Raw genomic sequence first — 27,037 nt, 5'->3', positions numbered from 1 at the left:
GCTCACATTTAGTACACACACCCAGTTTTATGATGTGACTGTGCTTGCACCCTTCTCTGACAGACCCACCATCATATTCACTTCTCTTTCCCCTACCTACACACTCACTGAAAAGAGCCTCACTATGAAAATTCTCAAGTTTCTGAAGTTTTTTACCAAAATTCAACATAAGGTTGAAAGACAAAATGCTCACAAGCAGATAATTTGAAGAGGCAATAATAACAAACACTAAAGCTTGGAATGCTAAATAATAAAGCTTGAAAGAGAAAATGCTCACATCCAGATAATGTGAAGAGTTTCTTGCCACTAGCAAGAAACCAGAAACAGGGATTCTACACACAACACCCCAATTCCCACAAGAAATTTCACATTTCTTTCCTTTTTTTTTTTTTTTAAGTGAACTTGAGTGTCACCTACTGAAGCAAAACCAAACTGTTAATTTATTGCAGGGATCAAGCAACATAAAGGTGCAGATGCTGCACTTGCCACCCACAGGCTCCTGACACACACCCGCAGGTAAACTCTCACCAAATCTCACCTCCTGTTCAGGGAGCACCACAGTGCTGACAGGTTTACAGTAAATAAAACCCACAGTCACTACTGTCAGGAAAATGGGGTCAAATTCTAGCAATAAAGTCTTTAGGGGAGAAGATCCTCCTTTGATATGAACACTATTTATTCTAAGGCCTTCCAATGCTTATGGTTTCTGTGATAGCCAAATACAGAGCATGATTTACTTCACAGATTGTTTGGCTCCCTGCATTAAAAACAGGCTCATAGCCAGCTCCTGACCATTTTTGCAGGAAAGTTCATTCTCCTTTTTTCTGGAGAAAATGCAAGGAAGTCATGCCTACAATTATTTGTTATTGTTGTGGAGCTACAGAGTCCAATTGTCTCCTCCAGAAATCCTCTGTGGAAATTTCTCCTGCTCCCACAGCTTTGTGCCCTCTCCTCAGAGAAGCACTGCTGGGGGACACTCTGAACATTCTCCTTCCACACAGAGAAGGCAGATTCAGAATTAACTTCAATGCAAACTTTGCTATGAAGGCATTACAAATCTTCAGACACCAACCTGCATGCAAACACCTTAATGTGCTTGAGATCACTTGGATTCCATCCCACCATAACGCAAGGAAAATCCTGTGCCCAGGATAAAAAATAATAATTAAAAAAAAGAAAAAAAAAGAGTAATATATACACACACAGACTGGGACTTCAAACCAAAGCAACAGTTTGAGCTTGCACACAGAGTCACTGAACTCCAGCAAACACAAGCTGGTGGTGACAGTGGCTGGATGCCTGGTGAAATGTGGGAGCTGGAGAGATTTGTGCTTTAAAGAGAAGCTAACACTGCACATTGTTTTCCAATAGCTTCTGCTTCTAGACTCATGCAATACCTCTGGTTTTAATACCAGCCATCTGTACTAAAATCAAAATGTATCAGAGCTTCACATCCTTGAGATGCAGAAAAAAATGAATTATGGACCTGGTCACCAACCCAATGTCCTTTGTCTCTTACAAGAATCACAGGTGCCTGTCACTAGAAAGACAACCAAGCTGTAACATTTTGGTTGCTGGTGCAAAGAAGAAAACCCTTTTCTGCAGTCAGATAGAAAATCTTAAATCAGCTACCTTTAAAACACCTTTAAAAATGGGATGTGTTTTAATTTATATTTGCAAGAGCTAGAAGAAAGAAATATAAGGGGTTCTGCTACATTTCAGACTTCTTACATGAACAGAGACTGTTCCTGCCTCTTGCTTATTAGCCTAAAAGTTGCTGGAATTTCAGGACAGAGGTGGGAGAAGGAGGAATCCTATCTCTGCAAAACCTATGGACTCAAACTAAAAATAAACCCATCTCTCCCTGTTCCCTGAAACCCCTTTCTGCTTTTGTTTGTTTGTTCTGGATTATATCAGTCTTTTTCATGCTGGTGAATCATGTCTCTGTCACAGCTGATTCCATTTATCTATCCTGGGAGAAAACAAAAGCTAAAAATAACCCTTTTGGGGTTTCTGGTGGGTTTTGCATGAGAAGGGACTGAATATTTTCATTCCAAGCTTGTGTGTCAAAGTTTGGCTTTATCTTTGCCTGGGTCGATTTAACTAGTACCAGTTAGGAAAAAAAAAAAAAAAGGAAAGAAAGAAAAAGGAGAAAAATAAAGCTTTTTGCTGTCCATAAAATTCCAAGCTGGCTAAAATTTAACAACATCTGTGGCAAATAAAAAATTTTTTACCATCCAAGTCAGTACGAGAGTATTTTATTTGCAAGTGGGAGCTTTTTTCCAAAAGCAATTCGCCCTTTTTTGTAATGAACAGCAATGAAATGCACAGGTTCAGACAGGCTGGAGTATTTGTATTTAAAAGGCTTTTCTTTTCCTACTTTGAAAGATTTTAACTGTGTAAAAATAATCATTAAATTTGGATTATCATCACAACCAATAGTGAGACCCAAAGTGAAAAGAGCATTTGGTCTGGGCTAGGATGGAGATCTTGCAGGAACATTTATTTCTGTGACCTCCAGTTGTTCTTCTTCCCATGTGTGTCAGATTCTACCCCATCCTATGGGAACTAGGTGGTTAAAGGGAAAAGAACAAGGGACTTTACAATATCAGCAGTTGCTGCAAAAGGGAAAGAAAGCATCAGCATGACTGACTTTTTTTTTTAAATGTGTAGATTTTAAAATATATTTGGGGAATGCTGTAGAAAGATGTAACATTAAAGAACTGGTAGTACACTTAAAATGCCAGCCTAATTTTCTTTTTTAAAGCTTAACAACATTGCTGACTATGACATACATGGTCACTTGCCAGGAGAAAGCAGTTAAACACTATGGAGTCCACCAAGAAACACAGATTGCCTCACACCAAAATGGTCCAGAAGTAAGAGATGAATCTTCAGGAGTCATTGAAAGGTGATTTTTATAAAAAGGTGGTATTTATAAAAAAGAACGCCATGTTGAAAATTACACCTCAATTATGGCACTACCGAAAGTTGTCAGATTTGTTTTCCCTCTACTTCCAGATCTTTCAAAAAGTCCAGGCTGAAAATCACAGGCAATGGAGGGCAGCAAATCAAGAATATCAAGTGAGACCTCAGGAAAACGTCCCAGGGTGGGAGCGCTTGGAATTCTCCAAATGAAACCCCCAGAGCTCTCTGAGAACATCTAAAGGCCATGACACGAAATGTGAAGGGATTTCTGCAAACAAGATTCACCAAAGAGCAGAAAGTGACTTTGGTTAGTCACTTGGCAGAGCTGCCCATGATATCACCACATTCCAGGCTCCTGAGGCTGACTGAGCTGCAAGTTCATGAACTCCCAGAGCCTCTCCCAGCACTCTCATCCTGATGGGGCCACCCTGAGCTTTTCCAAGTGTCCCAAACCTCACCTCCAAGGGACTGTGGGCTTCCCCCTGCTCTTCCTGCTGCCCCAGGAACCCGACTGCTCTGTCCTGCTACAAAACAGGGAGCAGAAGCTTCTCCAGAGTTTAACTGGACGTGGATACAGTGGGGATGCAGTGACTTCAGCAAGGTGTGGCTGCTCAGCTGCAAGCCACTGTATATTATGAGGTCAAAGTCTATAGCAGAGGAAGAGGAAGAACAAAGTGCTACCTTGGAGGGACAAAACCAGCAAAATGTTGATGGAATGTATAATTTTATGAATGTGCCAGGTTACTTTTGCACAGATTTAAAGTGTACTTGTTTAGCAGAGATAAAAAAAAAAAAAAAAACAGATGCATTTTTCCATACCGCTTCTTCTGACATGTTTGTTTTGGGTGAAGAAAAAAAAATTGTTGTGTCATCACTGACTAGAAGGAGGCAAAATATGACTTTACTGACTTTCCCCTTATGAATCAGCTACAAGACTGATCTAGAAACTCTGCAAAATCTGTAAACAGCTACTGAAAACAGGAAACACTCATTTTGACTTCCAAGCACCTAGATGAGTTACAAAGGCTGATACTCAGAAGCTTTCTGTACAAATGTTTGTACCCAATGTGGAAGTTCTTTGTGTTTGGTGTGGCATTATTTATTTCAGCATGCACCCATATTTTAGCTGGAAACTTGCACAGAAGATCTGTGGAGGAGTTGTAGAGGAACTGATCCAGAGTTTGGAACAAACCCAGCAAGTTCTGCCACAGTCATCACATCAGAAGCACAACTCTCCCATACTAATGCTGCACTCAGTTCTCAAAATGAAAAATGCCTCTTTGCACTTACACTCACAAATTCTAATTAGCAGCAGAAGTAAAGCCTGACAGAGTGACACATGTCCATGCCAACAACTCTGGGCAGATATGGGAAATGCACAATGCAATCAATAAATACAGGATTTCCCTCTTTTTACTGGTCATAGCCAGTGCAACACGATGTCATTAAAAAATCCCAAATGTCCTTTTTCATCCATGGAGAATGACAAAAGTAGGACTGGATAATTTGCTCTTGCTGGGGTTTAGTAAGGAAGGAGGAAAAAAAAGAGTTTTTATTTCTATCTGAATTCTAAAAATACCTATTTACTGCATGAGTAATGGGTTCTTCTGCTCCTGAAATCACCAGCATCCCAAAAATCAGTGTTTTTCATCCTGCAGCCTCTATCCCAGTGGGAAGAGCTGGCACAAAGAAAGCAGTAACAGGGCCAAACAGGTGGCAAATCCAAGTGGGCTGTGAAAAAGTGGGGAACTGCCCAGACCTTTTAAGATACAAAAAAAAAAAAAACTGTGGCAGAGCAAAACTCCATGCTAAAGCTGTGTGGACAATAAAAAGGAATTCAAGAAGAAAGTTAATACTTTCTGAGGCAGGACTGAAGCTGCCTGTGGAAAAAACAGCTCTGCCTCTACTGCTTAAAAGGTGAGGTGTGGGGAAAGAGGAATATTTTAAGTCTAATAATTATGTGGATTACTTCTTGTCACTCAGAGCATTGGTGAATGGTCTCTTCCCTAAGCCCTGCCCCTCCTACTGCACACATTCTGTTCCTTAGCCTGGCTCCTTGTCCACTCAATCTTGGCACATCCCTATTTCTTCACTCTGCCTTTGAACTGTGTTTCCATTTTGGCCACATGTCTGATTTGACCCTGTGCAATGGGACTTTTTCATTCTGATTCTTTCGCTTTGAAAGAGCCCAGCTGGTGAATTTATAAAATGGTCTTGTTCTCCTGTAGAGATAAATCTGACCCAGGATGCTGTAGCTGAAGTTCCTTCTTTGTCTGCTCCTCAATGGGTGGATATAAAGGTATTTCCCTTAAATTCTGTGCTGTACATAAACATCTGCTAACGGTGGGGTGAAAACACATCAGGATGCTTTGGGATGCATGCTTCAAATACAACTGCTTATTTTCAAATTACTATCCTGAAACAGAACTTTATAAATAAGGAATAGGAGAATCTCTCAGACTGAAGTTTACAACCTTAGTGTGTCATCTCAGAAGAATCCATTAATCAGTGTATTTTGACCCAACTACAGACAGACAAACAGAAACCTGACCATAACATTATACATAAAGTGAAAGAAGAGGGCCAAAAGGCTTAAAAATTAAAAGAAGTGTAGTTCCATAAAACTTGAAAGCCCACATGGAAAAAAAATTCCTTATTTTCAGAATAAATAATTGCCCCAAGATAATCAAGGATTTCTTTTCAACTTTAATACTCTCAGCCACTTCCATGAGGTCTTTTGAAAGTATTTAACCAGGTAAATGATCTGTATAATATCTAGTGCTGAGAAAAGCAGAAAAAGGGAAGTAGAGAGGCAGCAGGGCAGAGGGAAGAGCCAGACAAAGATTTTGGAGGCAGAACAGTCTTAGATCAGTTCAAATTGATTGTGAAACCACAACCCTGAGAGCAAGAAACCATCAGGACTTCTGCGATATATCAGTGAGATAACAGAGAAAGGATCTGGCAAAGCCAAGTGAATCACTTGGGGAGAGGCATCTACTCTCAGCTCTGAGAGAGTCCTGATGGCAAGTTCCTGGTTTAAATATTACTTCTACTTTTTGATGTGACTTCTTTTTTAATAACTGCATCAAAATTCCAATAATTTACTGCACTAAGTTATTCAAGAGCTTTTGGAGACTCCCCACCTAGACAGGTCTTTTACTCATAGGAACCAGTTTTCTTGAGCCACACCTTCTACTAAACTACACCTAGAGAAAGCTTCATGTATCAATTTTTCTTCTGAATCATGAAAAGGAAATTAAAATACTCCTTCTGATCAATCATTCTCATGGGAGTTCTGCAAGAAAGTTCATACAAACCCATTAAACACCCCCCACCAAAAGAAAATAGGCACAACTGTGGCTTTTTATTATTCTTTGTCCAAAGAGGCCTAACTTTCCACTGTCTTGGATATAATTCATCTGTAATTCACCTTACATTCCCTACTCCTTTTGTTTATTGAGACTCAATAGAATTTTCCTAAAAATCCTCTTTTGTTACTACCTATTAACCAGCTGATTTTAACTGCTCATTTTGCTCCTTTCTCAATTGCCATTTCAGTCCTCTTGCAGCACGTTTTTTAATTCAATTCTTAAAAAAAAAACCAAAAAAAACCCAAACAAACCAGCAATATTAAAAAGTATTTGAAAGTTACACTGTCCTGTGTTTTATTTTAGTGGTTATCATTGTTAAATAAAAATTCCATATGAAGAGGAAGCTTCTGCTCCAAAGGCAGTGTGTTATTGCTGTACTTCTAAAAGCATTTGAAGTGACCATAGAACGAGCACAGTAAGTTTGGGCATAGGTAGAGAAGAAACATTAACCTCTTGTCACCTAAGTGACAGACTTGCAAGAATTGATATTCTCCCTTTAGCACGTTCATAGTAAAGCTAAAAATGTCACAAATTAGCTCAGGTTTTTTTCCTTCAATGAACTGAAAGAACTAAGCAAAAATACAGAGTGCCTACAAGAGCATTTCTTTGTACAGGAAAAGGAAAAACAGCACAAACCACCCTCCCCCCTTATCCCTCTTCCCCCACCAAGTCAAATTTCCAGACAGGTGGCCATATGTTCCTTTAGTTCACAGAGTTCACATCTCATTTTTGCTGGCAAACCAACAACAAACTCCTGCCCTTCTATGGTCATTCACTTGACTTTCTGCCAGTGAGTCAAAGCATTTTTCCCTCAAAAGAAAACACCTTGCCAGCATCATTTACTACTCCCCCTAAAAATACTTTTAGCACATTACAGGTATACTTTTGACAACTGTGCTTTTGGAAAGCAGCATTCTTCTCTAGAGCAGTCAGACAATAAAAGGTTTACTGTTCTAGAAACATGGCTACTGACTAAGAACAGACAGGCATCAACAAAAACTTGAAGACAAACGTTCATTTCTTGTGTTTATAATCATAAAAGATTTTACTGTCTATAGGTACAAGCCTGGATAAACAGAGTCATTTAGGCTTGTGACTCCCAGCACCAGAACGTTTTTTAATACATCAGCATTTCAAAGTTCTCTTGACTTAGACCTACAAACAGAAAACTAGAAAAAAATTATAACACTCATTCATGATAGACTTCTTCGTGCCTCAAATTATAAATTCCTTCAGAAAGCAGGTTTAAATTCTGCCTACATCAAACATTCTTGCAGATGATTGACATCAACCAAAAATAGGAGCCATGTTATTATTAAAAAATAAAATTATAACAGCCCTATAGCCATGGTTATTACCAGAGCAATTTTTACCATCCTTTGCTTTTAAAGACACTTTGCTCCATAGATACTTTGCAAATGATATCTGCAAAAGAGGAATGAAGGTGAGATTTGGTAGAAAATGCAGTTTGGCAGAACATTACAACAAACATGGAAAGCATTAATTAGTGATCAAAACCTGTGTTTAATATTTCCATAATAATATGATGGAAATGAAGATAAGGTCTGTAAGTTTGTTACTCAAACCTAAGGGGTGGATTTTAAGATGGAAAAGACTAAACTTGACTCTTCTACAACACTTGACTATCAGAATATCTCAGTGATAGAAAAATGTATGTTCACAGATCTTCTCCTCAGCATCTCCAAGGACAACAACACAGAGACACTTCAGTAATGTTAAGGAGAAATTACAAGACCCAAAAGCTGTTTCCCATTTGTGATTTGGATGTTGTGGTTTGTGTCTGATCCAAAGGGTGTTCTCCCACAGGCTGCTGTGCAGTGTTCCAGTCCCACAGGACCCTCAGATCCTGCCCAACAGTGACTGCTACGAGGCAGCTCCTGGGCTGCAGCTCAGCCCCTCAGCACAAGCTCGTGTGTAAACACCAGGGTTTACAGCCCATTTAAAAATTTGAGTTCAGAGAGCCCATGGAGAAAGTTAATCCACTGCAGACTGCACTTGGAGAATGAGCTGGCCTAATGTCCCATGTCACAGAGTTGCTCAGATTTCCCCCTGCGCTTCCATTGCTGGATCAGCAGCACGACTGCAGATTTCACCTGCCAGAGCACAGCTGGGTGTCAGCCCCAGACAGGCCAGCTGTGTTTAAACAAAAGAACTCAAATGAGAGCTAACAGTGTAAACCAAAAGACCTTGGACTTAAATTGCTTCCTTCACTTTCCTACCCCCCCAATAAACTAAGGCAGTTTAAAACAGGTTGATAAGGAAGCCATGGCCACAAGTGGGAAGAATATTTCTTGAATGTTGATGGGGTCACCCACCTGAACTGTCAGACAATTCTACACTGTCTCTTTGCTGCCCAAACAAGAACACTGAAACCAAAGAACAGGCTGAAACCCATTGCCCTGGGAGAAGAACAGCTGTTGTCACACTTTGATACTGATATTTACCTTGCTCAGATAGTGCTAGAAGAAAAAAGAGACGCAGAGGAGAAGCAGTGAGGGGAATGGTGATGTCATGAATAGCAAGTTCTATAATGAGCTCATGCCCCTTCTGTTTGTGAAAGAGATTAGCACTTTCTGAACGAGGAACAGGCAAGGATAAGATTAAATAACCTCCAGCTCTTCATTAGCTCATGCATTAAAGTGTCACAGTGCTGAAACTGGAGATTTTGGAGATGCTCATTATTAGTGCTCAGCTGATACAACTGAAAAGAGAGGATGACTGTGTGATACTATGAGTGTTTTGGGGTTTTTTTCCTCAATTGCTATAATGTTCTTGTATAATACTGAATGGATAAAGTAAGGGCATATATTTTGGGTTTGTATTTCTAATTTAGTTGCAGATGCCTGAGAAATGGGCTGTGGCAAAGTTTTTAATCCAAACATCTGAAATAAGGGTCATGTTTTGAGCGCTAGAGGACTCCAAAAGCTTTACAATATGCTTATGAAATACCAAAATAATTTTTAAAAGTTCTACATTCATCTGTGAGATTTTTATTTTTTTTTTAAATCAATTAGGCCAGCTGGTAAAATCTACTAAACTGTGGCTAGGTGTTTATCTTTTGAAGGGGAAGAAATCTGCCCTTGCGAACAAACACTGAAATTTTATTTTACCCTCGGCCACCCACAGTGTGTTTACTCATCACACACAGAGACTTGCTGTAAAGTAAGCAGGAGGATAATTCTGACTTAATTTTCAGGGTTTAATACTATGCATGAGTGATAAAATTAAATTTAGACTCTGTGTAAATATGCAGGGGTTCAAGCACACCAGTTGGTTTGCTTTCACAACCAGGCAAACAAGCAACAAAAGAAATCTAAAAAGGTGTAATATAATATCACAGGAAAGACAGAACTGTAAGCCAGAGTACAGACACTTTTTACAGAAATCCAATAGCTACCTATGTGGTTATAGCTCTAAACCTACATGATTCTATCTCTAAAACTCTGTTTAATCAAGTACAAACAGGGCTGACTGTAAATTGCAAGGGAATGGGCTATCCCCTTTATCCTGATTATCAATTTCATCCAGCAGGGAGCTGCAGAGGTGTGCTGATAACAAAAGAAAAAGATTTCTCTCCAAGTTCTGCAGATGTTAGACATTCTTCCTGGGAAAGTTCTAAGGCCATCTGAGGACACAAACTCAGATTCTTGACCAGCTAGAGGCAAAACTCAGATGCTTGAGCATCGAAATAGAAGGCAGAGCTCAGTCAAGGCTCCCTAGGACAGTGAGCAAAGTCAAATTTTGTTGTCCAGGCTTTTCTCAGACATGCACACACACACACACTTCTCCCACTCCACAAATAGGAAGAGAAACTGCAGGGATTGATGACAGGATGAGGGGGTTATGGAGGATGAAAGGAGCTGAGAGGAGTCCAGGTGCTCTCTGAAGTCACCAGCAAGATGTACAAGGGAGCTCTGGGTGAGAGCTCCAAATCTTCATCCAGGCAGGTGCTGCTTTCCCTGCTTCCATTCCCCATCTTTTCAGCCACAAGCTCCCCAGCTCCTGTCCACTTCTGTACCCTGCCCTCACCACTTCACACTGCACTGGTCAGTCCCCCATGCTGAGGAATTGACTTTATCCCTGTGCCTCAGGAGCTGCAGTGGGGGAAAGGGACAAGCAGGAGAAGACAGAACAGGCCCAGCCCATTTGTGCTGCTGAGACAAACTTTGGCACAAAGCAATTCTCCCTCACTGATAGAGCAGTGCTGTATGGAAAGAGCAGGGGTAATCAGCTTAATAAATTATACCTTATTTTACTCAGAGCTGACCTTGGGTTTCCCTGCAAGAGGGGGCAAAGGATTTGCAGTCAAAACCCTCAAGGTAGCACAGCCCTTCCTTGGCTAGCAAGTTCCCCTTGCCCAGTGCTTGTTAAACACTAACAGGCTTGTTTTCTAAATTAAAATTTAATCAGAGCTTGGCAGGTGGATAACATGACACTAATGGAAGCCTTTCACTCAAGGTTACACAGAAAAAATTATGCATAGAAATCAAATTGAAACTTTTCCTACATTAAAATGACCAAACCAATGACAATTCTTTGTCAAGATAAGAATGAATGTGGACTTCCACAAACTCCAAAATCTGGAGATGAAGTATGAAATTTACAGCAGACACAGAGCTGAAGGACTAAGAAAAGAACTAAACACAGGAAGAGCCATGCTTTGTTTATCTGAAATGCTGCAAATTCCACACATTTCACATTAGAAGGAATTTGTATTTTTTTTAAATAACAAAGTAGCTAAGTAGGCACAGGAACATGTGGAAAGTAGTTTACATTGTATTATTGGATTTGGATTACTGCAGGGACAAATCACAGAACCCACTGGAGGGGATCCTTCAGTGACAACTGCTGGAGTAAGAGAAATCAGCATAAGAACAGCTTCAAGAGCTCTTGGAGCTTTGTTTTCAAGCATGTTTTTACCCTAGTGAGCACCACACATATTGCAGACAGCTGACTAAATAAAAAATAAAAAGCAAAGACCATCAAGATTATCTGTCCTAGCCAGTGCCTGGATGTAGGCAGCCTGGCTGACTAAAGCAGGGGAGATAAGTATCAGTGAGTTATGAAAAATGCCATTACAGCAGGCCAGGAGCAAACAGGCAGAGCACTGGGAGGAACAGAGCTCAATATAGCGTGCAATGACTGCAAGCTTCAGTGCCCACATACTAAGCTTTCTGTACTGTAATGGTCTGATAAATTCATTTTGACCCAGAGACCAGAGATAAATTGTCTTAGCAATGCAAACAAACAGCCAAGCAATTAGGGCAAAGTTTTTTGAGAAGGTGGTGATAACATCTAGAAGCATTATTGGGCAGGGGAAAAAGCAGCCCTGGAGATAGGGGGTTTAATCTGGAGTAAAAGAGAGAGTATAATGGCTTCTCCAAATTGCAGAGCACTAAAAGAAAAAGCAGACAAGCAACTGGCACTGGTATTTGTCTGGCATCTATTTCAGTGTATCCAACCTGAAAAGCAACTTCCATTGTCCCATTTGGAGTTCATCAAGTTTGGCCTATAAAAAGATTTAACATGTGCAGCTGTGAAAGTGTCAGAGCTGAGAAATCCATGAGGAACCGTCAGGTTTTATAGAATTGCCATCACTTAAATTTCCTGGAAGTAACTTATTAAAATAGACTTTTCTAGCACAGAGATTAATGCAGTGGTCAAATTAAAAAAGCAGCAATTTCATCTACCAGTTTTCACATATCAGCCCTATTTAGGCACAAACATGTGTTAGTTACATTGGCTGCAACAACTCCATTACCTCCCTGGCACAGAAATAGGAGTAATTAATATTTAACCCAAATTGTGTGTTGATTTATCAATGAGTACTTCAGCATTACTTTAAAGCTACATAATTAAATATGGCATAATATATGTATGTATAAATAAATGAGTGAAATTGCAGGTCTAGAATACATTCCTTCAGTTTTGGTAGGGCTACCCAAGAAAATAGCCATGAGAAGATATAAGGTGATCTCTCAAATTACTAACTTTTGTTGTGAACATCTTGTACACAATAAGAGAGCTTTAACAGAGATACCTGCTCATTGCAAAGCATCTAAATATTATTTTAGACAAAAATAAATATGGAGGAGATACATCTAAACTGTACTTTTACTGCAGCTGAATGAGCAGTGGTCTCAGTGTTCACTGAAGAATGAGAATTGGCATTGTTTTTAAAGACACAATGAAGATGTAAATGGCATTTGCTTTACTAAAGAACTTCTTTTTCCCTCGTAAGATGTTTCTTTAAAGTGTATTTTAGGAAAAAATAATTTTAAAAATGAGTAAGATACAAACATACATGAGAAGTATTTTTGGAGCAGCCATAAACAATCCATAGCCCTAAGTCCATCCCACAGAACAGAAGCAGCTCCAGTAACTCAGCCATGTCATGTGAATTCCAATATCCTTTAATGCAGTGAAAGCAAGTGTGTCTTGCTTCATTGGGTACTGTGTTGCACTATACAAAAGTCTATAAAAGCCACCTGAATGAAATGAACAATTATTTATATTTCAATAAGGAAAGGCACTTGACCGGTAAATACAGAATAAGACTGTCTAGAGATTGGCAAATAAGGCAAGACTGCAGCACCCCTTGATAAACACCAAATTAACACTTAAAAACCACAGAAAAGAGTCTTCCTTCTTTCATTTTAGGCTAAGTGGACAGTCTACCTGCTGCCTGGGTAGAAATACAGTCCTAACTCCAAACTGTTTGTTTGTTTAAACTGCACTGTGAAACATCATCACCAAATGATGCCATTTCAATTTATGATTACATTGTTCCCATTATTTTGAAAGTTTCAAAGTAGATTTTCATAATATTGGTAATGATGAAATACTAAAGAAATCACCCATAAATTGCATTTTCTAACTACAAAACTGTTCCTGACATCTGCAATAAAATTTTATTTTCTCTTTTTGTCCTCAATGCACTCATCACAACTTTTCACTTAACCACACTGAGCTTTCTTAACTTTCACTTACAGTTTCTGAATTTTTTTTCCTGCTGCCTCAAAAATTATGTCTGTAGAAGCAGCATGTTAGACAGGCATGTCACCTCTTCAGAAAGCAGGCTGTAAGGAATTGGATTGGAAGGTAGATTCTGACTTGCAGTGCTGCTGTCCATGCTCAGAAGGACAGCAGGGTAACACTCAGCTAATGTTAAGGTAAAATAAAACCTTCCTGCCTTAGAAAGAATGATAGCTTTTTATCTCAGCTCTCTCCTCCACAAATTCTAGCCAAAAAAATGGTGTCTTCATGCCTTCAAGCTTTTCTCCATCCTTTTTTGACCCTAAGAGCTTCAACAGTCCCTGTTAGGCAGGGATGGGCTTTTGGTTGGTATGAGAGAGGGGCTGCCTCAGTCACAGGAGCAGCCATGGAAGGAAAGGGAAGGAAAACTGGTATAAACAATTTCTAAAGTACTTTTTGTGTTGAATGTTGCCAATAAAAAACACACCCTGTGGTTTATGGATGGAGCTCGACCACCTGAGCAATGACCTGAATGTTCAGGCTGCAGGCAGCCTGGACTCCTATCCCTGCTTCTCCTCTGCCTCAGCATATTTTACACAGGCAGACAATGAGCACAGCCAAGTGCCTGTGACCAGAACAGGCGCAGGCACGGTTCAGCCACACCCAATTTAATCTCACAGGAGAAGTGCTAAAACACAAAATGCTGCAAAACCACCAGGTCAGGGGGAACAGCAAACATGTGCTTGGTTATTTCTACAGAAGGGACAGAGTCACACTTCTCTGTGCAGTGCAACCACCTCACTTTTCGCACCAAGATTTTTATCCTCCCCTCCCCAAAACACAGGTGCCACATGTGGCACACTTTTATTTTGCCTGGGGTGGTCTGATATGAAGGGTTGCACTGTCTTCTTCAGCAAACACCCTTTTTCATGTTATGTTTTTCCAAACTTCCATCACAGCTGCACATAGAGGCACTCATGATATTGTCATGTGTCATGGAGCTTGGAAATGACAACTGAGTTGTAATAATAATAATTAACTAAAACCTTGACAAATTCTGACATCCAAACAAAGTCTCAATAATGTGATTCCCCCTTTTCCTCACAGTACAGACAAGAGACCAGGAATCCAATCCAGCTCCTTGCACCCCTTTCAATAAATAACAAATGTTAGAGTTGCCTTTTTTTCTATTTTCTGACTTGCTGCCGAGATAAATAATTTCTGTGTAAAGTAAAGGCACAAAGGGGAGTCTTTAATCTGGAAAAAGATACATTCTTTGTAAACTACTTTCTTGACAGATATTTGCAGCCATATATCCCAGAGTCACTTCACACCCCTGCCATGAAAAATTTGATTCACACTTCAAAATTCTGTAAAATTATTAGAAAACTCATTAAGGAAAAAAAAATCAATTCTAGAAAATGTTTTGTAGAAGCTTCTGTTTCCAAAGCAACTTTTTATGTCACACTTTTCTATCAGATCTGGGAACTTTGCTGCATAGAGGTTTACATTATAATGTGCATTCAGTTATATTTTGACAGCCTTCAGTGGGCTGTTACAATGGTCTGTTTTCCAGGAAAGAAAGTCAAACCACCACACCAAGCTGAGCCTTTGGGGGTTGGTTAAATTGCTCATTAAACTGATGTTTAAGTATAGTAGGGGTTTTTTCTTAGCGTGGCAACTTGCCAATTTAACGTTGGGGAAATTCAGATGCAGATAAATTAAGTTTATAAGTAAGCTTGCTGAAATGACAAATGGGATTTGGAAAGCTGAAACAGCAGTTTCTGTTTCTCCTTTGTTATGGGGCAGTGCCCTCCACTGGCCAAATGCTCTCACTCTTGGAATAAAAGAGCAAAAAATTCACCGTGACTCCAGGATAAATACCTCCAAACCCCCTCAATGTCAAATTCTTGTAAAAGGTTATTGCATATTGCCACCAATTTATACTAATGCCAGCCTTGCTTTCATATTACATGGTAATAAAAATTGTTTGGGTGCTGAAATAAATCCCAAGGCAGCCCTTTTAAATAATTCCAAATTAGAAGTGACAAGACAAAAATGGGTAGTGCTAAAAAGTGTAATTTAACACATGACCATATAGTGGTAAAAAGTATAGAACCAGATTGGCAATTACTACTGTCTGTTAAATTTACACTATTTTACCTCATTCTTTTCTGGTCAGAACTGACAGATGCTTGCAAAAATCCCTCTTTGAAGCAATTTATAATGTTTTTGAGTGCCATGCTAAGGACAGAACTAGTTGCATCAGTAACACCTGTGTTCAATGTACATGAGAGTGGGAATTAATAAGTGTCAAAAGCCAACAGACAATGAGAAACCTGGAAACAAGATGGATACAGATATATGCCCTCCACTCATGGTACTGTGGGTTACCCCAGGAACACTATTTTAATAAGAAAATGTTATTAATGAGTTTATAGTTGATTCAATTATCCTACACAAGATCACTATCCAATTACTGGATTATATAATATATAATACATAATATTATATAGTATATAGCATATAGTATATTCAGTGGAATAGAGTTGCTGGTGAGAAGGTGAACTCTTTCTTTAATAAGATTAAAAGCAATAAGCTATAGGAAGAAGTTAAGATGAAAATAGAATGATAAATGGAGCTGGCAGAGATAAACCAAAACAATAGAAAGATTGAAAATATGCTTGATGTTACAGGTTGAACTCTTATATTTTCAAGCAGAGACAAAGAAGGACAAAAAATATTCATAAGACCCTGATAAAACCTTCACTACCATCTACAGATAGTGGAAGGCTGAAAGTCAGAAGATGGGTTTAACATCCCTTTTTTCAAGGGTTTAACAATGATCATTTTCTTTGATAACACTTAATGAAAGCTTTAAGGCCTAACACAAGTTTTACCATTTGTCCCATTCACTTTGTATAAAATTTCTGTGTTAGTGGGCAATGAAGGAAATTAGTCATATTTCATATCTGCCAATCATATGATAACCTATTTCCTCTAGAAAAAACAAACCAGAACAACCAAAACCACAAAACCAACACATTTCCTAAACTTGTTTTAAAAGAGAAAAGCTAAAATTCTAAGGCTAACCATGAAGTACTCTCCTTTGAATACAAATTTGATTTTCCAGCCCAGCACACAGCAGTGCCCAGGGTACCCCCATCTCTGCAGAACCCAGCTCCGGTGAGGGGGGCAGCAGCTTTGCTCTGTTCTTCCAGGCAGCCTGCAGGGAGCACAAACTCCAACAAAGAGAACCCAAGCCCCTGGCTTCATGAAGCCCCAAACCTCACAGGAGGGCCTGCTCACAGCTGGAGATGAATTTGGGATGCTCTTTCTGCATCAGGATTCACCAGTGATGACACAGAACAGGGCATTCAGTCATCCTCATCCTCAGGGTTTCAGTTTCCCCATTAAAAGAGGTTTGTTTTGCATCCATTGCCTCACCTCAGGTCTCTTTTCCCTCCTCCTCAGAGGGGGAAAAGATTGTTTAATAACCACATTATAATGCTGGGTTTTCCTGCTAATCCTTTTGTAGGTGAAACTCCTTTGTACAATCTAAGAGCCAGTTTTGTGCTATGAGCTTGAAATAAAAAAAAAACCAAAAAGCTGGAGGAGATGGGAACAGTGGATATCAGGTTGCTTCTGCAGTCAGGTCTGTGCTTCTGTTCCATTAAAGACCTCAGAGTGAGCCATTTTCACAGCCTCAGCACACTGACCTCACACACCGGAATGCAACACAAGCACCTTCAGGCTTTCTAAAGCTCTGCTCAGAGCTGGTTTCACCAGGGTTGGATTAAACCCATGGCTCCTAAGCACAGCTTAACTCTGCTGTGAACAGAGCCTCAGAAAGAAGAGCAACTGCTGGTCTCACTCCCAGCCCATGAGAAGTCCTGAAGCCCCACTTTCCCTGTGGGAAACAGCTCTGAGCTCCCTGGCAGCCTGTTCCAGCTGAGGAGTCACTGCTCAGCTGTGCCCAGAGGGCAGAGCAAGGGCACTGGGTGTGCATCTCACCTGCCAGAGGGACCTGCTGACATTCACCCCCCTGTGACGCCAGCCGGCCACAAAACGCACACTCAACCACAGCTGCTTGGCCACGCTGACAGAGAATTTCTGACTTTTGCTTTTCCTCAGAGTGCAAAGAGCTTTCGACACCACAGCTTTAAACCACAGAGCTCTGAAAAACAAAAACAGGATGTCTGCCTCTAAAGCTGCTGCTCTGTATATTTTTTTCTGAGACTGTTCTATCAGGGACCAGAGGTTGGTGCAATCTTTCAGTGCAGTCTATTGGCCAAATTCTCTTTCCTGATGGAAGGTTAAACTCTGGTGTGAACGACAGAAAATGTTGTCATGGCCAAGGGTTCATGTCATCACAATAAAAATAGAACTAGCTAGAGATAAAAAAAACCAAAAAACACTACATCTTAAAGTTATTGGGTTCTCCTTTACTCTTGCAAAACTCCAGTGATTCAGTGATGGAGCCCTCTTCTGACTGTTCATCAGAGAATTTGAAATATTAGGTGAGTAATTATGTCAGGCAGTTAGGCAGTCCAAACATTTCTTGCTAAAAGTAGAACTACTCATCAACTGACTGAAATTAATATATTTATTTAATCCATCAGAATTGATTAATCTCTATAACCATCATTTTTATTCAGCTTTGGACACCTCAGAAGCAGCCATTATAAACCAACAGAGCTCTACTCAGGTCAGCAGCACATGGGATTTTTGGCCCCTGAGGAAATGGGCCAAAGATACTCAACAAGAACTTCAGGCAGCCACAGAGTTATAAACTGAATATCATGCTTTTGTCCCCTGGCACAGGAGTTGTTCACATTTGTGCAGAGATCACCAGAAACAAAATTCATCCCAGCTGTCTAAGGGATCCAAAGCAGCTGTGTTCCTACAGAAAGGTCTCCCAAGCTCCATTTTTGAGTTTGCTGCCTGATTTCACCGACACAAGGGCAGCTTAGCTTCTCCAGGTTTGCATGGACCACTCACATCAGAATTCCACTGGTGGATGCACCCACCACTGACAGTGGGAACCACTGGGAAGTGCTGCATTACATTGAACCGGTTTGCTTTCAGTCAAATACCACCTTAAACAACAATATCAGCAGTTTTCAAGCAGCCTGGTGCTTGCTTGCCAAAACCCACCTGAGTTACTGCGATGTGAATCTGCTACACACGTGCACATTGATGTGACAGAGCCTTGTCTAAGGCAATGAGGCTCAAGGGTAAGAAATCTGTTTTCCTGGGATATCATTTGCCCTCCTCACACACTGGAGGGAATTTTTAAGAGCATGTGGCCTAAAGCAAAGCTTATGTCACCAGAGAGCATCTCTGCTGTCATCCATGCAGCAGAGCAGACTTGATGAGCATCTATTGTTCACATTATAGAAAACAACCCTCAAAACATTACAGCTGTAGACCTGGTACCATGTTTAACAATCAACACAGGAAGCTGAAAAATGACCAGTTGCAGACTTTGAAATAAAGGTTTACTGCAGCATTGATTTTGTGGCTTAAAACACTTGCTGAAGCAAACAAAACTTTAGCTTTTGGCAGCTCCTCAAAGTCAAACTCGAGTTCACAAAGTGCCTCACGTGAAACTGTCATCATTGTGGGATCCTGGCATGAACTGATATGTGAAAGCCAAGTTTTCACTTATTCCGCAAGTTGGGAAGGCTGACTGTGTGTTCATATATACATACACACCCCCACATTCCCTTTTGGCTGAATTTTACTTTTGGAAGTGCTTTTGTTTTATCATTGACTGCTTTTATGACTAGGATGAAGGTTTGTTGGCCTAATTGAGTGAAAAGCAGAAGCCATGCTGCTTTGGAAAGCTCACACACCAAAGCAAGTGCAGCACACACCAAGACTTACCTGCTTACACTTCTGCCAAAAGACAGGACAAATAATCACACTGAGTATATCTATAATTGATGTGTGTGTCAGGAAAATACAGTCTTAATATCTTACTGCTTGCATTGAAATTGGGAGTTTAAACCTGGATCCATAAATACAACACTTTCTGTGCTTCTCTCATAAAGCTCACAGTTTAAAGAAGGAGACACTACACATTTCTGCTCAAGAATCTCTTTGACTCTAAAATGAATGCATCCTACTAGGTAAAAATGCAGGCATAGAAAATGAGATGATCAGTGATAGAGATGAAAACTGCTATGTTCAGTTTAGAAGCAGAAAACTAAATGAAATGATGTTTTGACTTTGTTCTTACATGGCACCTTTATAATTTCTGACTTTATGTTTTCTATACATTTGAAGATTTTCAATAGAATTTAGAAGCTATAATTTATACATATGTTTTTTATTGTGGGACTTGGAATGTAAAAATCCTTCATTTAGCAATTTCAGTTGCAAGATCATTCTGTTTCTATGCACTTGACATCTAGAGCAAGAGCAAATAATGATTTTGTATATATGACTTTAAGCTGTGTGGCACAGTACTTAAAATATCTCCATATATTAATTCCTTTTTTTCATTTGTGCACTTGATTATCTTTCTGCTACTCCTTTTTTCCACACAAGGGAAAAATGCATTTAAAAAAACCAAGAGGAGCTAAAAATGCAGGTACAGTTTTCACTACAAAAAGTAATTAACAATCCCACCATTCTTCATGCATTAAACAGTAGAAATAAGATTGGATCTGAGGGCTTTTTCTCCTCAAATGCAAAACCCTTTGCTTGCACTGTGCTGAATAAAAAGAAGAAAAAAGACCAATTTGATAGAACAATTGAGAATTCTCTGGTTTGAAAGCAAGGCCAATATGACATGTTGGGGAAGTACAAGGACCAGGATATGCCATATGAAAGCACAGTACAGTTACTGCAGATGTAGCAGACACATCATCTGCATGAGTTCCTTGGACAGAAAGTGAACACAGGATGTGAAAGAAACCCTCTTATAGGCAATCACACACAAAACCCCTCTTAAATGGAATCACATTGCTTTCAAATTCATCCTGAACACCACTGTGGATATTTTTCCCTATCTGAAGGCAAGCAAAAAAATTTTTTTTCCTTTTTTTTTATAACCCCAGATAAAGGGTTTTTCCAGTGACAAGCCCAGATGTTCTCCTGCAAGAGTGATCTCAGGTGAGTTTTTCATCAACATTTCCATAACATCCAAACATCAGCTAGACCTTCATGAACCTGCTAACTCAGGAGATCTCCTCACCAGCATTATTTGTGTCAGTTTCTGATGGGAGATAAAACATTGTTATGGCACCTGGATGTTCTGGTCCATCCAGGCCTTCCTCTGTGCTTTAATGCTTTGGTTTACATTTGAAATTTACTCCAGAATCCGCATGCCCAAAACAGGACGTGTATTTTACAAAGGACAAAAGCGTGAAGGTTACTCAAGATCCTGATAAAACACAATATAAAGCTGTCCTGCATGATTATTTTCATTTCCAGAAATATTTGCTAAATGAAGAAAAAGCAACAACTCAACAATCGCAGTGAATTCCCTGATGGGGATTTTCTGTCCTGGACAATAACTTCACTTTCATATTTGTGGAACATAATTTCCTTAAAAGTGTGCCTGCTTTATAAAAATACTACATGAGGTAGCCTTTCTATTTTCGGGCTGTATCTATAAATGACTATTTCATTTAGGTGTCCAATCAATTTCTATTAGGACTGCTTTAGAGCTTAACCTGATGGGGCAGTCTACAAGTACAAAGCTGTCTGTAAAGCCCACAGCTCTCAGGAACTGTTTCAGCTGCCTTAAAAAGTGGGAAAACAAAGACACCAAGCTGCAAGCCACCCACCACAGAGCAGTGCTGCTTTTCCAAGCATCTGGCTACTTCCACCAAACTTCAGGCTAAACTAGGAAATGTTCATTTTTAGTTAAACGAGATCAAACCCACAATCACTTCAAGTGCAGCCAACCAGCCAAAGCACAGCTCTTACTCAGTGACAGGTGTCCCTCATTGTTAATGAGCATTCAAGGGATCAGTTAAGAGCTGCTGCTCACTCACTGTGCCACGTCGGACGCCGCTGGCAGCAGGGACTCCTCGGGTACCAGGTCAACGTCGTCAGTGAAGCTGCTGGCCCGTGACATGTCTGGGGTGTGCCCTTCCAAGCATCTTCTCACTGCACAGAGGATGCAAAGAGACCATCAGACATTATCTACAATCTACAAGCTCTTGCCACAGCACACACATAGGTCAAACACAAGGAACCTGTTCAGGAAAGGTTTGTATTCTTGAGGGCTATCTCCCATGAACAGAAATTAATCACCTCTGCAATACAGATGTGGGCAGGACAATAGAAACTATCAGATTCCCATTTCCACACTCAACACCATTTGGTATGTATGCTTTAATACCTTAAACCTTTAATACCTAGAACTACTATTTCAAATGCTATTATCACACAAACAGAATACTCCAAACCAAAGTGCTCTCTGGTCACTACAACCACCAGTGTTCCAAATTTCTCCCACGAACCAGGAAGCCTCAGGTGGCTGGCTGCAGTTGGATCTGCAGGATAACCATGGTGGATACGAGCTGTGCTGCAGTTTAGCTCATGTTCCAAGTGTTACAAAGGTACAAATTTCATTACAGGTTTGGAAAACATACAATGGCCAACTAATGGAGGCGTTCACTAAGACATTACAAAGATCAGAGAAGTGCAGCTAGCCCTGTAAGTGGTAAAATCCAATGTTTTCTAAAGATTTCCATCCAATACAGGGCTGACATCATCATGTATATGTGGTGTACATGTACCTAAGTTCAGATGCATCAATATTCAAAAGCTATTTCTGCTGCAAGCTCTCTTCCTTATCTTTTTCTGCATTACCTTGGTTCAAAAGCTATAAAGTGCATCTAGCTTAAGTTGCCCTGATCTAAAAGCAATTTCATTCATGATTCCTGGTGATCTAACAGTTTCTAAGGAAGCTACCTATAAATTTGAATTCTGATCATCCTTGAAAGCACAGCACATGAGCTGACAGAGTCTAACTTGGAAAATGAATAGGATGACACATGCAAATTCAAGGGAGGCAAAAAAAGGTGTGTGTGGGTGAATCACTAAAATTAAGCATCAAAACAATAAAGACTAAATAGTGTCACTGGTAGATGCTGTGATAACAACCCACGTTACAGAAATAAGAAACCTTGCCTCCTAGAGAATTAAATTGCTGAATTCTCCAGTTAATTCCAGAACAACACTTTAGCTGGATTTCATTCAAGTTCAAGGCCACAACACCAGAGCTTGCTATTGGAAGAGCCATAACCCAAGTGGCAAGGAATGAAAATGAAGTCCATGGAAAAGAATTATGAAATAGTGTAACTGAACACTGACAAAGAACATAAAATGATAAAGCTATTTTATTTACCTCTGCTGCATTAAATCACAAACTGTGTGTTTCCAGGGGAAACCCAAATCTTCCTGGCACTGGGAGCACGAACTTCTGTGGTCTCCCAGCACTACTGAAACACTTTGGCTGTTCTAGAGGAGCTTTATTTTGTGAGACCTGCCAGTTCTGCATTTGTTCTGATAGACATTTTCCCTGTAAGAGAACTATGTGGCCTCCTACTTTGCCAGACAAAGTCTTGAAACACACAGATCCCATATTTGAAGTACGGCTTTGGGAAGCACCAATCTCTGAGCAAGTAACACTGCAAAATTCAACTGGGGGAGCTTTGGCTTCAGCTACAGTAAGGTTTTCCTCATAGGAACTTAGCAAAACTTGGGATTGGGCCAAGGCAGAGCTAAATCACTGTGCCCATATAAGGCACATCAGATGAACAGGAAAACTCTGCATTGCTATCAATTCCTACTCCACAGTGAACTGCTGAAAGGGTCAGAGCAGGGTCTAGTTAACTCATGGCAGTTTGCCTCCTTCATAGCACTGCATAGATACTAAAGTTATTGCAATGCATCTGCCATGAGAAGTGATAGGATTACATTTTAGTCCTGTTGTTCTAGGGGTTTGGTCTGTTACTGCTTTATCAAACTCCTCTGTGGCTCATCACACCACTGTTTGCAATCTGCATCCAGGCACTCCTAAAGAGCCCAGAAAACCCTAATTGTTCACATTTGGCTTGCTAGCTCCTTTTCTGAGAAGTTTTCCCTACTGCAATGTGCCCCACAACACGTTGGTTCTGAGCAAGGGTGGATGAGAGCAGGAGCCAGAGTCCAAACCTTCTCATTCTCACCAGTCTCATGTGCTGTGCTCAGCAGCTCTGCTGCTCCTGCAGGTGCACCTGGAGCCTGCCCTCTGACCAGGGACCTCCTGCTGGGATGTGGGGAACCTCATCCTGGGATTTAAGAGCCTCTGCTTGGTTACCCACACAAGCAGGACAAGCTTCTGTTGTGCCTTTACATAAGGCAAAAGCACCCAAATCTTCCCTTTGGTGAGGACTGCTGTGATTATCTGCGGCAGTCTCGTTCCCCAGGGAGGGCACGTTTCATTCCTGCTAGCATTTGGGAGAAGACAATGATGTGATTATGAATCCCACACAAACAGGAGTTGTGTAACACATACTCTGTAGATTTTATCAGCTGTATGGAACTTGTGTACTTAACTCCACAAAATTAAGTATTTGGGTCACGTCTTGGAGGTTGCCTCACTGCTTCCCCTCTGCCCTCCCATGGTTAGATCCATGGATAGAACCATTTTTGCCATTTTGGTTGCAGACTAGATTTATCTCAAAAGTATTAAGAGAAAAAAAGAGCTGCTCACAGAAGTGCTGCTCTAATATATCAAGATAAAACAGAAATCACAGCTCTGAGGCTCATCATATTTGGGTGCTGAGATTTTGAGGTTCCCTGCTACTCTCAGAGCCACATGACTCAATTCAAAGTATTAGTTTTGGGAAGTATTAAAGCTATCGCCAGAGAATACTTTTTTATCTATGCAACCCTAAAGAAGTTGTTTAATACTGATTTCCCTCTATGCTTTTAGAATTCATTCATTTTATGTGTTTCTGCTTTAAAATATTAACACAAGAATAATGTGTTCTGGTCCCTAAATGAATGCTAATGGTAAATTCATGTAATACATGGTATTTCTAAATATTTTCTGTCCTTTAAGTGACTGTCAGAATTGTGAGCAGTTCTTTTCTTATTCAAAACATTCATTCTGGAACCAACTCAGTTTTTGCAGTTAACTCACTTTCCTTGAACTTCCAAAACTCATTTAGACAGCAACGTTCAGTCATAAATCAAAATTCCCCAAAAAATCACACTAAAAGGGACAATTTCTTTTTTAATGTCAATAAGCCATAAGCTCCTGAGCAATAAAGTAATTCATAATAATCATTCATGATAGTGCTTTCACTTTGAGGAAATGGGGAGCATTATGATACATTCAACACACGGCAGTGATGTTTTCCAGAAATAAAACTCAAATTTGTAAGGCCCAGCTACTACAGATGGTAGTTTGTAGCAGCTGCAGCTCAAGCCAGAATAACTCTGTCTTGCCTCTCTATATTTATTTTCATAAGATTTCCTTGTCCAAACTGACTTTATGGGAATTAATGCCCTACATTTGATGCTGCAGAGTACTAAGCAGAGGAGGCAAGGAAATATGAAGAGGGAAAAAAGAGAAGCCATCCCTCCCTTCCATGTGTTACTACTAAGAGTATGAAGAAGCTGTACTGGTTTCATCATAAAATATACAATATTTTATAAGCATGAAGAGTTAGAAGCAGCAACTTGAAAATACAGAATAGTATCTAGCACACTACAAAAAACTCCAGTGATGCCACAAACCCAGGAAGCCCCAAAACAGAGCAACTGATTAAATCAAACAGCAAAAAGAAAGTTAAATTTCTAAAAAGATTTCTAAAACTTTCTAAAAAGAAAGTTTAATTTCTAAAATGATGAAGTGATAAAATAAACACATCAAAACATAACCCAGAGAAATTTTTTGTAATGCTGTTTGGCTTTATCTAACCTTAGAGTCCTTATCTATATTCCACTGACTTCTGACTTTGTATTATGGGGAAAAGGCAAGCTCCCAAATTAGAAATGCAACAGAAAACATGGCTGCATAATTGTGGTCATTCCTAAACAGCCAATGCCTATCAACAGCAGGACAGAATAACAAGGAGGATGTTGCACTATCCTCTTCTCAGATAAAGAAGGAGAAATAAAAGGAGGTCTCTGTTCCTTCAGTGCCACTGTCTCCTCATCCCTTTCAGATCAGAAGCAGTCAAAACCCTCTCTCATAATGCCAGGCTGCTCTACTCAGTACCATCAGTACAGAGGACATAAACATATGATTTAATTTCATCTGTGAGGCTGCATCTTGACAGAAGATCCCTGGGATAACCATGCTTCCTTTATCTGCAGGGATGAACAGCCTGTGAGATCACACTGCTATGTCTTGTCTACTTTCCTGTGTCATCTCACTAAAAATATTGTATTTGTAAAGCTGCACAGAGGCAAACTGGTTTGGGGCTGAGACTGGGACATCTCCAAATCTTCATTTTCCTCAGAAGAATAAAGGAAAGTCAACAGCTAATGAAAGCCCAGAGGCCTGGAAGCGTCTGACACCTCAACACCAGCCTGCTTTTAAAAACCTCTTCAACTTGCTTTTGGTATCATTTATCTCAGCAGGCAAATGGCATTCAAGCTCCTCTGAGGAATCATGTTGGAATAATACAGTAAAACATAATTAGCATGAATTTTTACCAAAATTATAAGAGCTTTTCTTCATTACAGTGTGAAGCTACAGTAGTGTCAGGAGTGCACTCAGTACTACTCCAAATAAATATATTTTTACTTTAATTTTATGTAAAACTGTTACAAATCTGAGCATCTGAAGCTGTGATTTTACATCCTTACCACACACTCAAATGTCAGGCATCTGCAAATGCCACATACTCACACTGTCCCTCTCTTAGAGCTACAAGTACAGTTAAAAAAGCCCAGGCTACTTTCTGTACCTAATTTTAGGCAGCTAAATTTATTATCATCATTCAAGATGTGGCTGATTTAAATTCAGGACAATGCACAAGAATTGCATTTTGTCCCCAAAACATCTGCACAATCACACCAAAATTAATTAAGCAGTGGTTTGCAAGGAGAACAGAGATAAAAGAACATCTGAAAAGCTGAATTGAGTAATAAGAATAAATTTGTATTTGCTGCAGACACATTGCTAACTCCATGCAAAAAGTGCTGAGCACTCTTCCTGCTGTAGTTACAGACTGGGCTGCAAGTGTTTTAGATAAACTTCAACATCTGGTTTCCTGTGTATCTGATTTGAAACAATCAGCACTCAAAATGCACTAATGCTGCCTTTATTTGTTGTACATTCTTCTGTTTAGATAAGCCTGCAGGCCAAATTACACACTGCCTTAGAGCCCCTGGAACTCAATCACTCATTACAGGGCTGATGGGACAGCACAGGGATGTAAATGAATACCAACACATTACTGAAAATCACAAGGGCATGTAGCACTGGAAAAATGCATGTAGTGCTGGATAACAGGCAGAGAGAAACAATTGAACACACTCTTGAAAGCACATGAGGATGTGTTATCTACCCAGCTGCCCCAACATCCTTTTCATACCGAGCACAGAAGGATGTAACACAAAAAAAGGAAAAACGGGAAGGCGAAACGGGAAGGCAAAACGGGAAGGCGAAACGGGAAGGCGAAACGGGAAGGCGAAACGGGAAGGCGAAACGGGAAGGCAAAACGGGAAGGCAAAACGGGAAGGCAAAACGGGAAGGCAAAACGGGAAGGCAAAACGGG

At 40.0% G+C, this 27,037-nt stretch overlaps 1 protein-coding gene across 1 annotated transcript in view; it reads right to left on the bottom strand.

Annotated features, from left to right (window-relative positions):
* LOC118698106 (potassium voltage-gated channel subfamily KQT member 1-like) overlaps nt 1–27,037 on the bottom strand; it is a 411,246-nt gene that overhangs the window by 315,470 nt on the left and 68,739 nt on the right. Inside the window, exons 11-12 of the mRNA XM_054514922.1 lie at nt 21,305–21,419; nt 19,185–19,196 (exon numbers count right to left, since the gene is read on the bottom strand). Coding sequence (XP_054370897.1) covers nt 19,185–19,196; nt 21,305–21,419 — 127 coding nt within the window. The remainder of the gene's footprint in view (nt 1–19,184; nt 19,197–21,304; nt 21,420–27,037) is intronic.

The sequence above is a fragment of the Molothrus ater genome, chromosome 5 (assembly GCF_012460135.2).
Source record: "Molothrus ater isolate BHLD 08-10-18 breed brown headed cowbird chromosome 5, BPBGC_Mater_1.1, whole genome shotgun sequence".
Classification (NCBI taxonomy): Eukaryota; Metazoa; Chordata; class Aves; order Passeriformes; family Icteridae; genus Molothrus; species Molothrus ater.
Note: the sequence above shows the minus strand (reverse complement) of the source record. Positions and strands in the feature narration are given on the sequence as shown.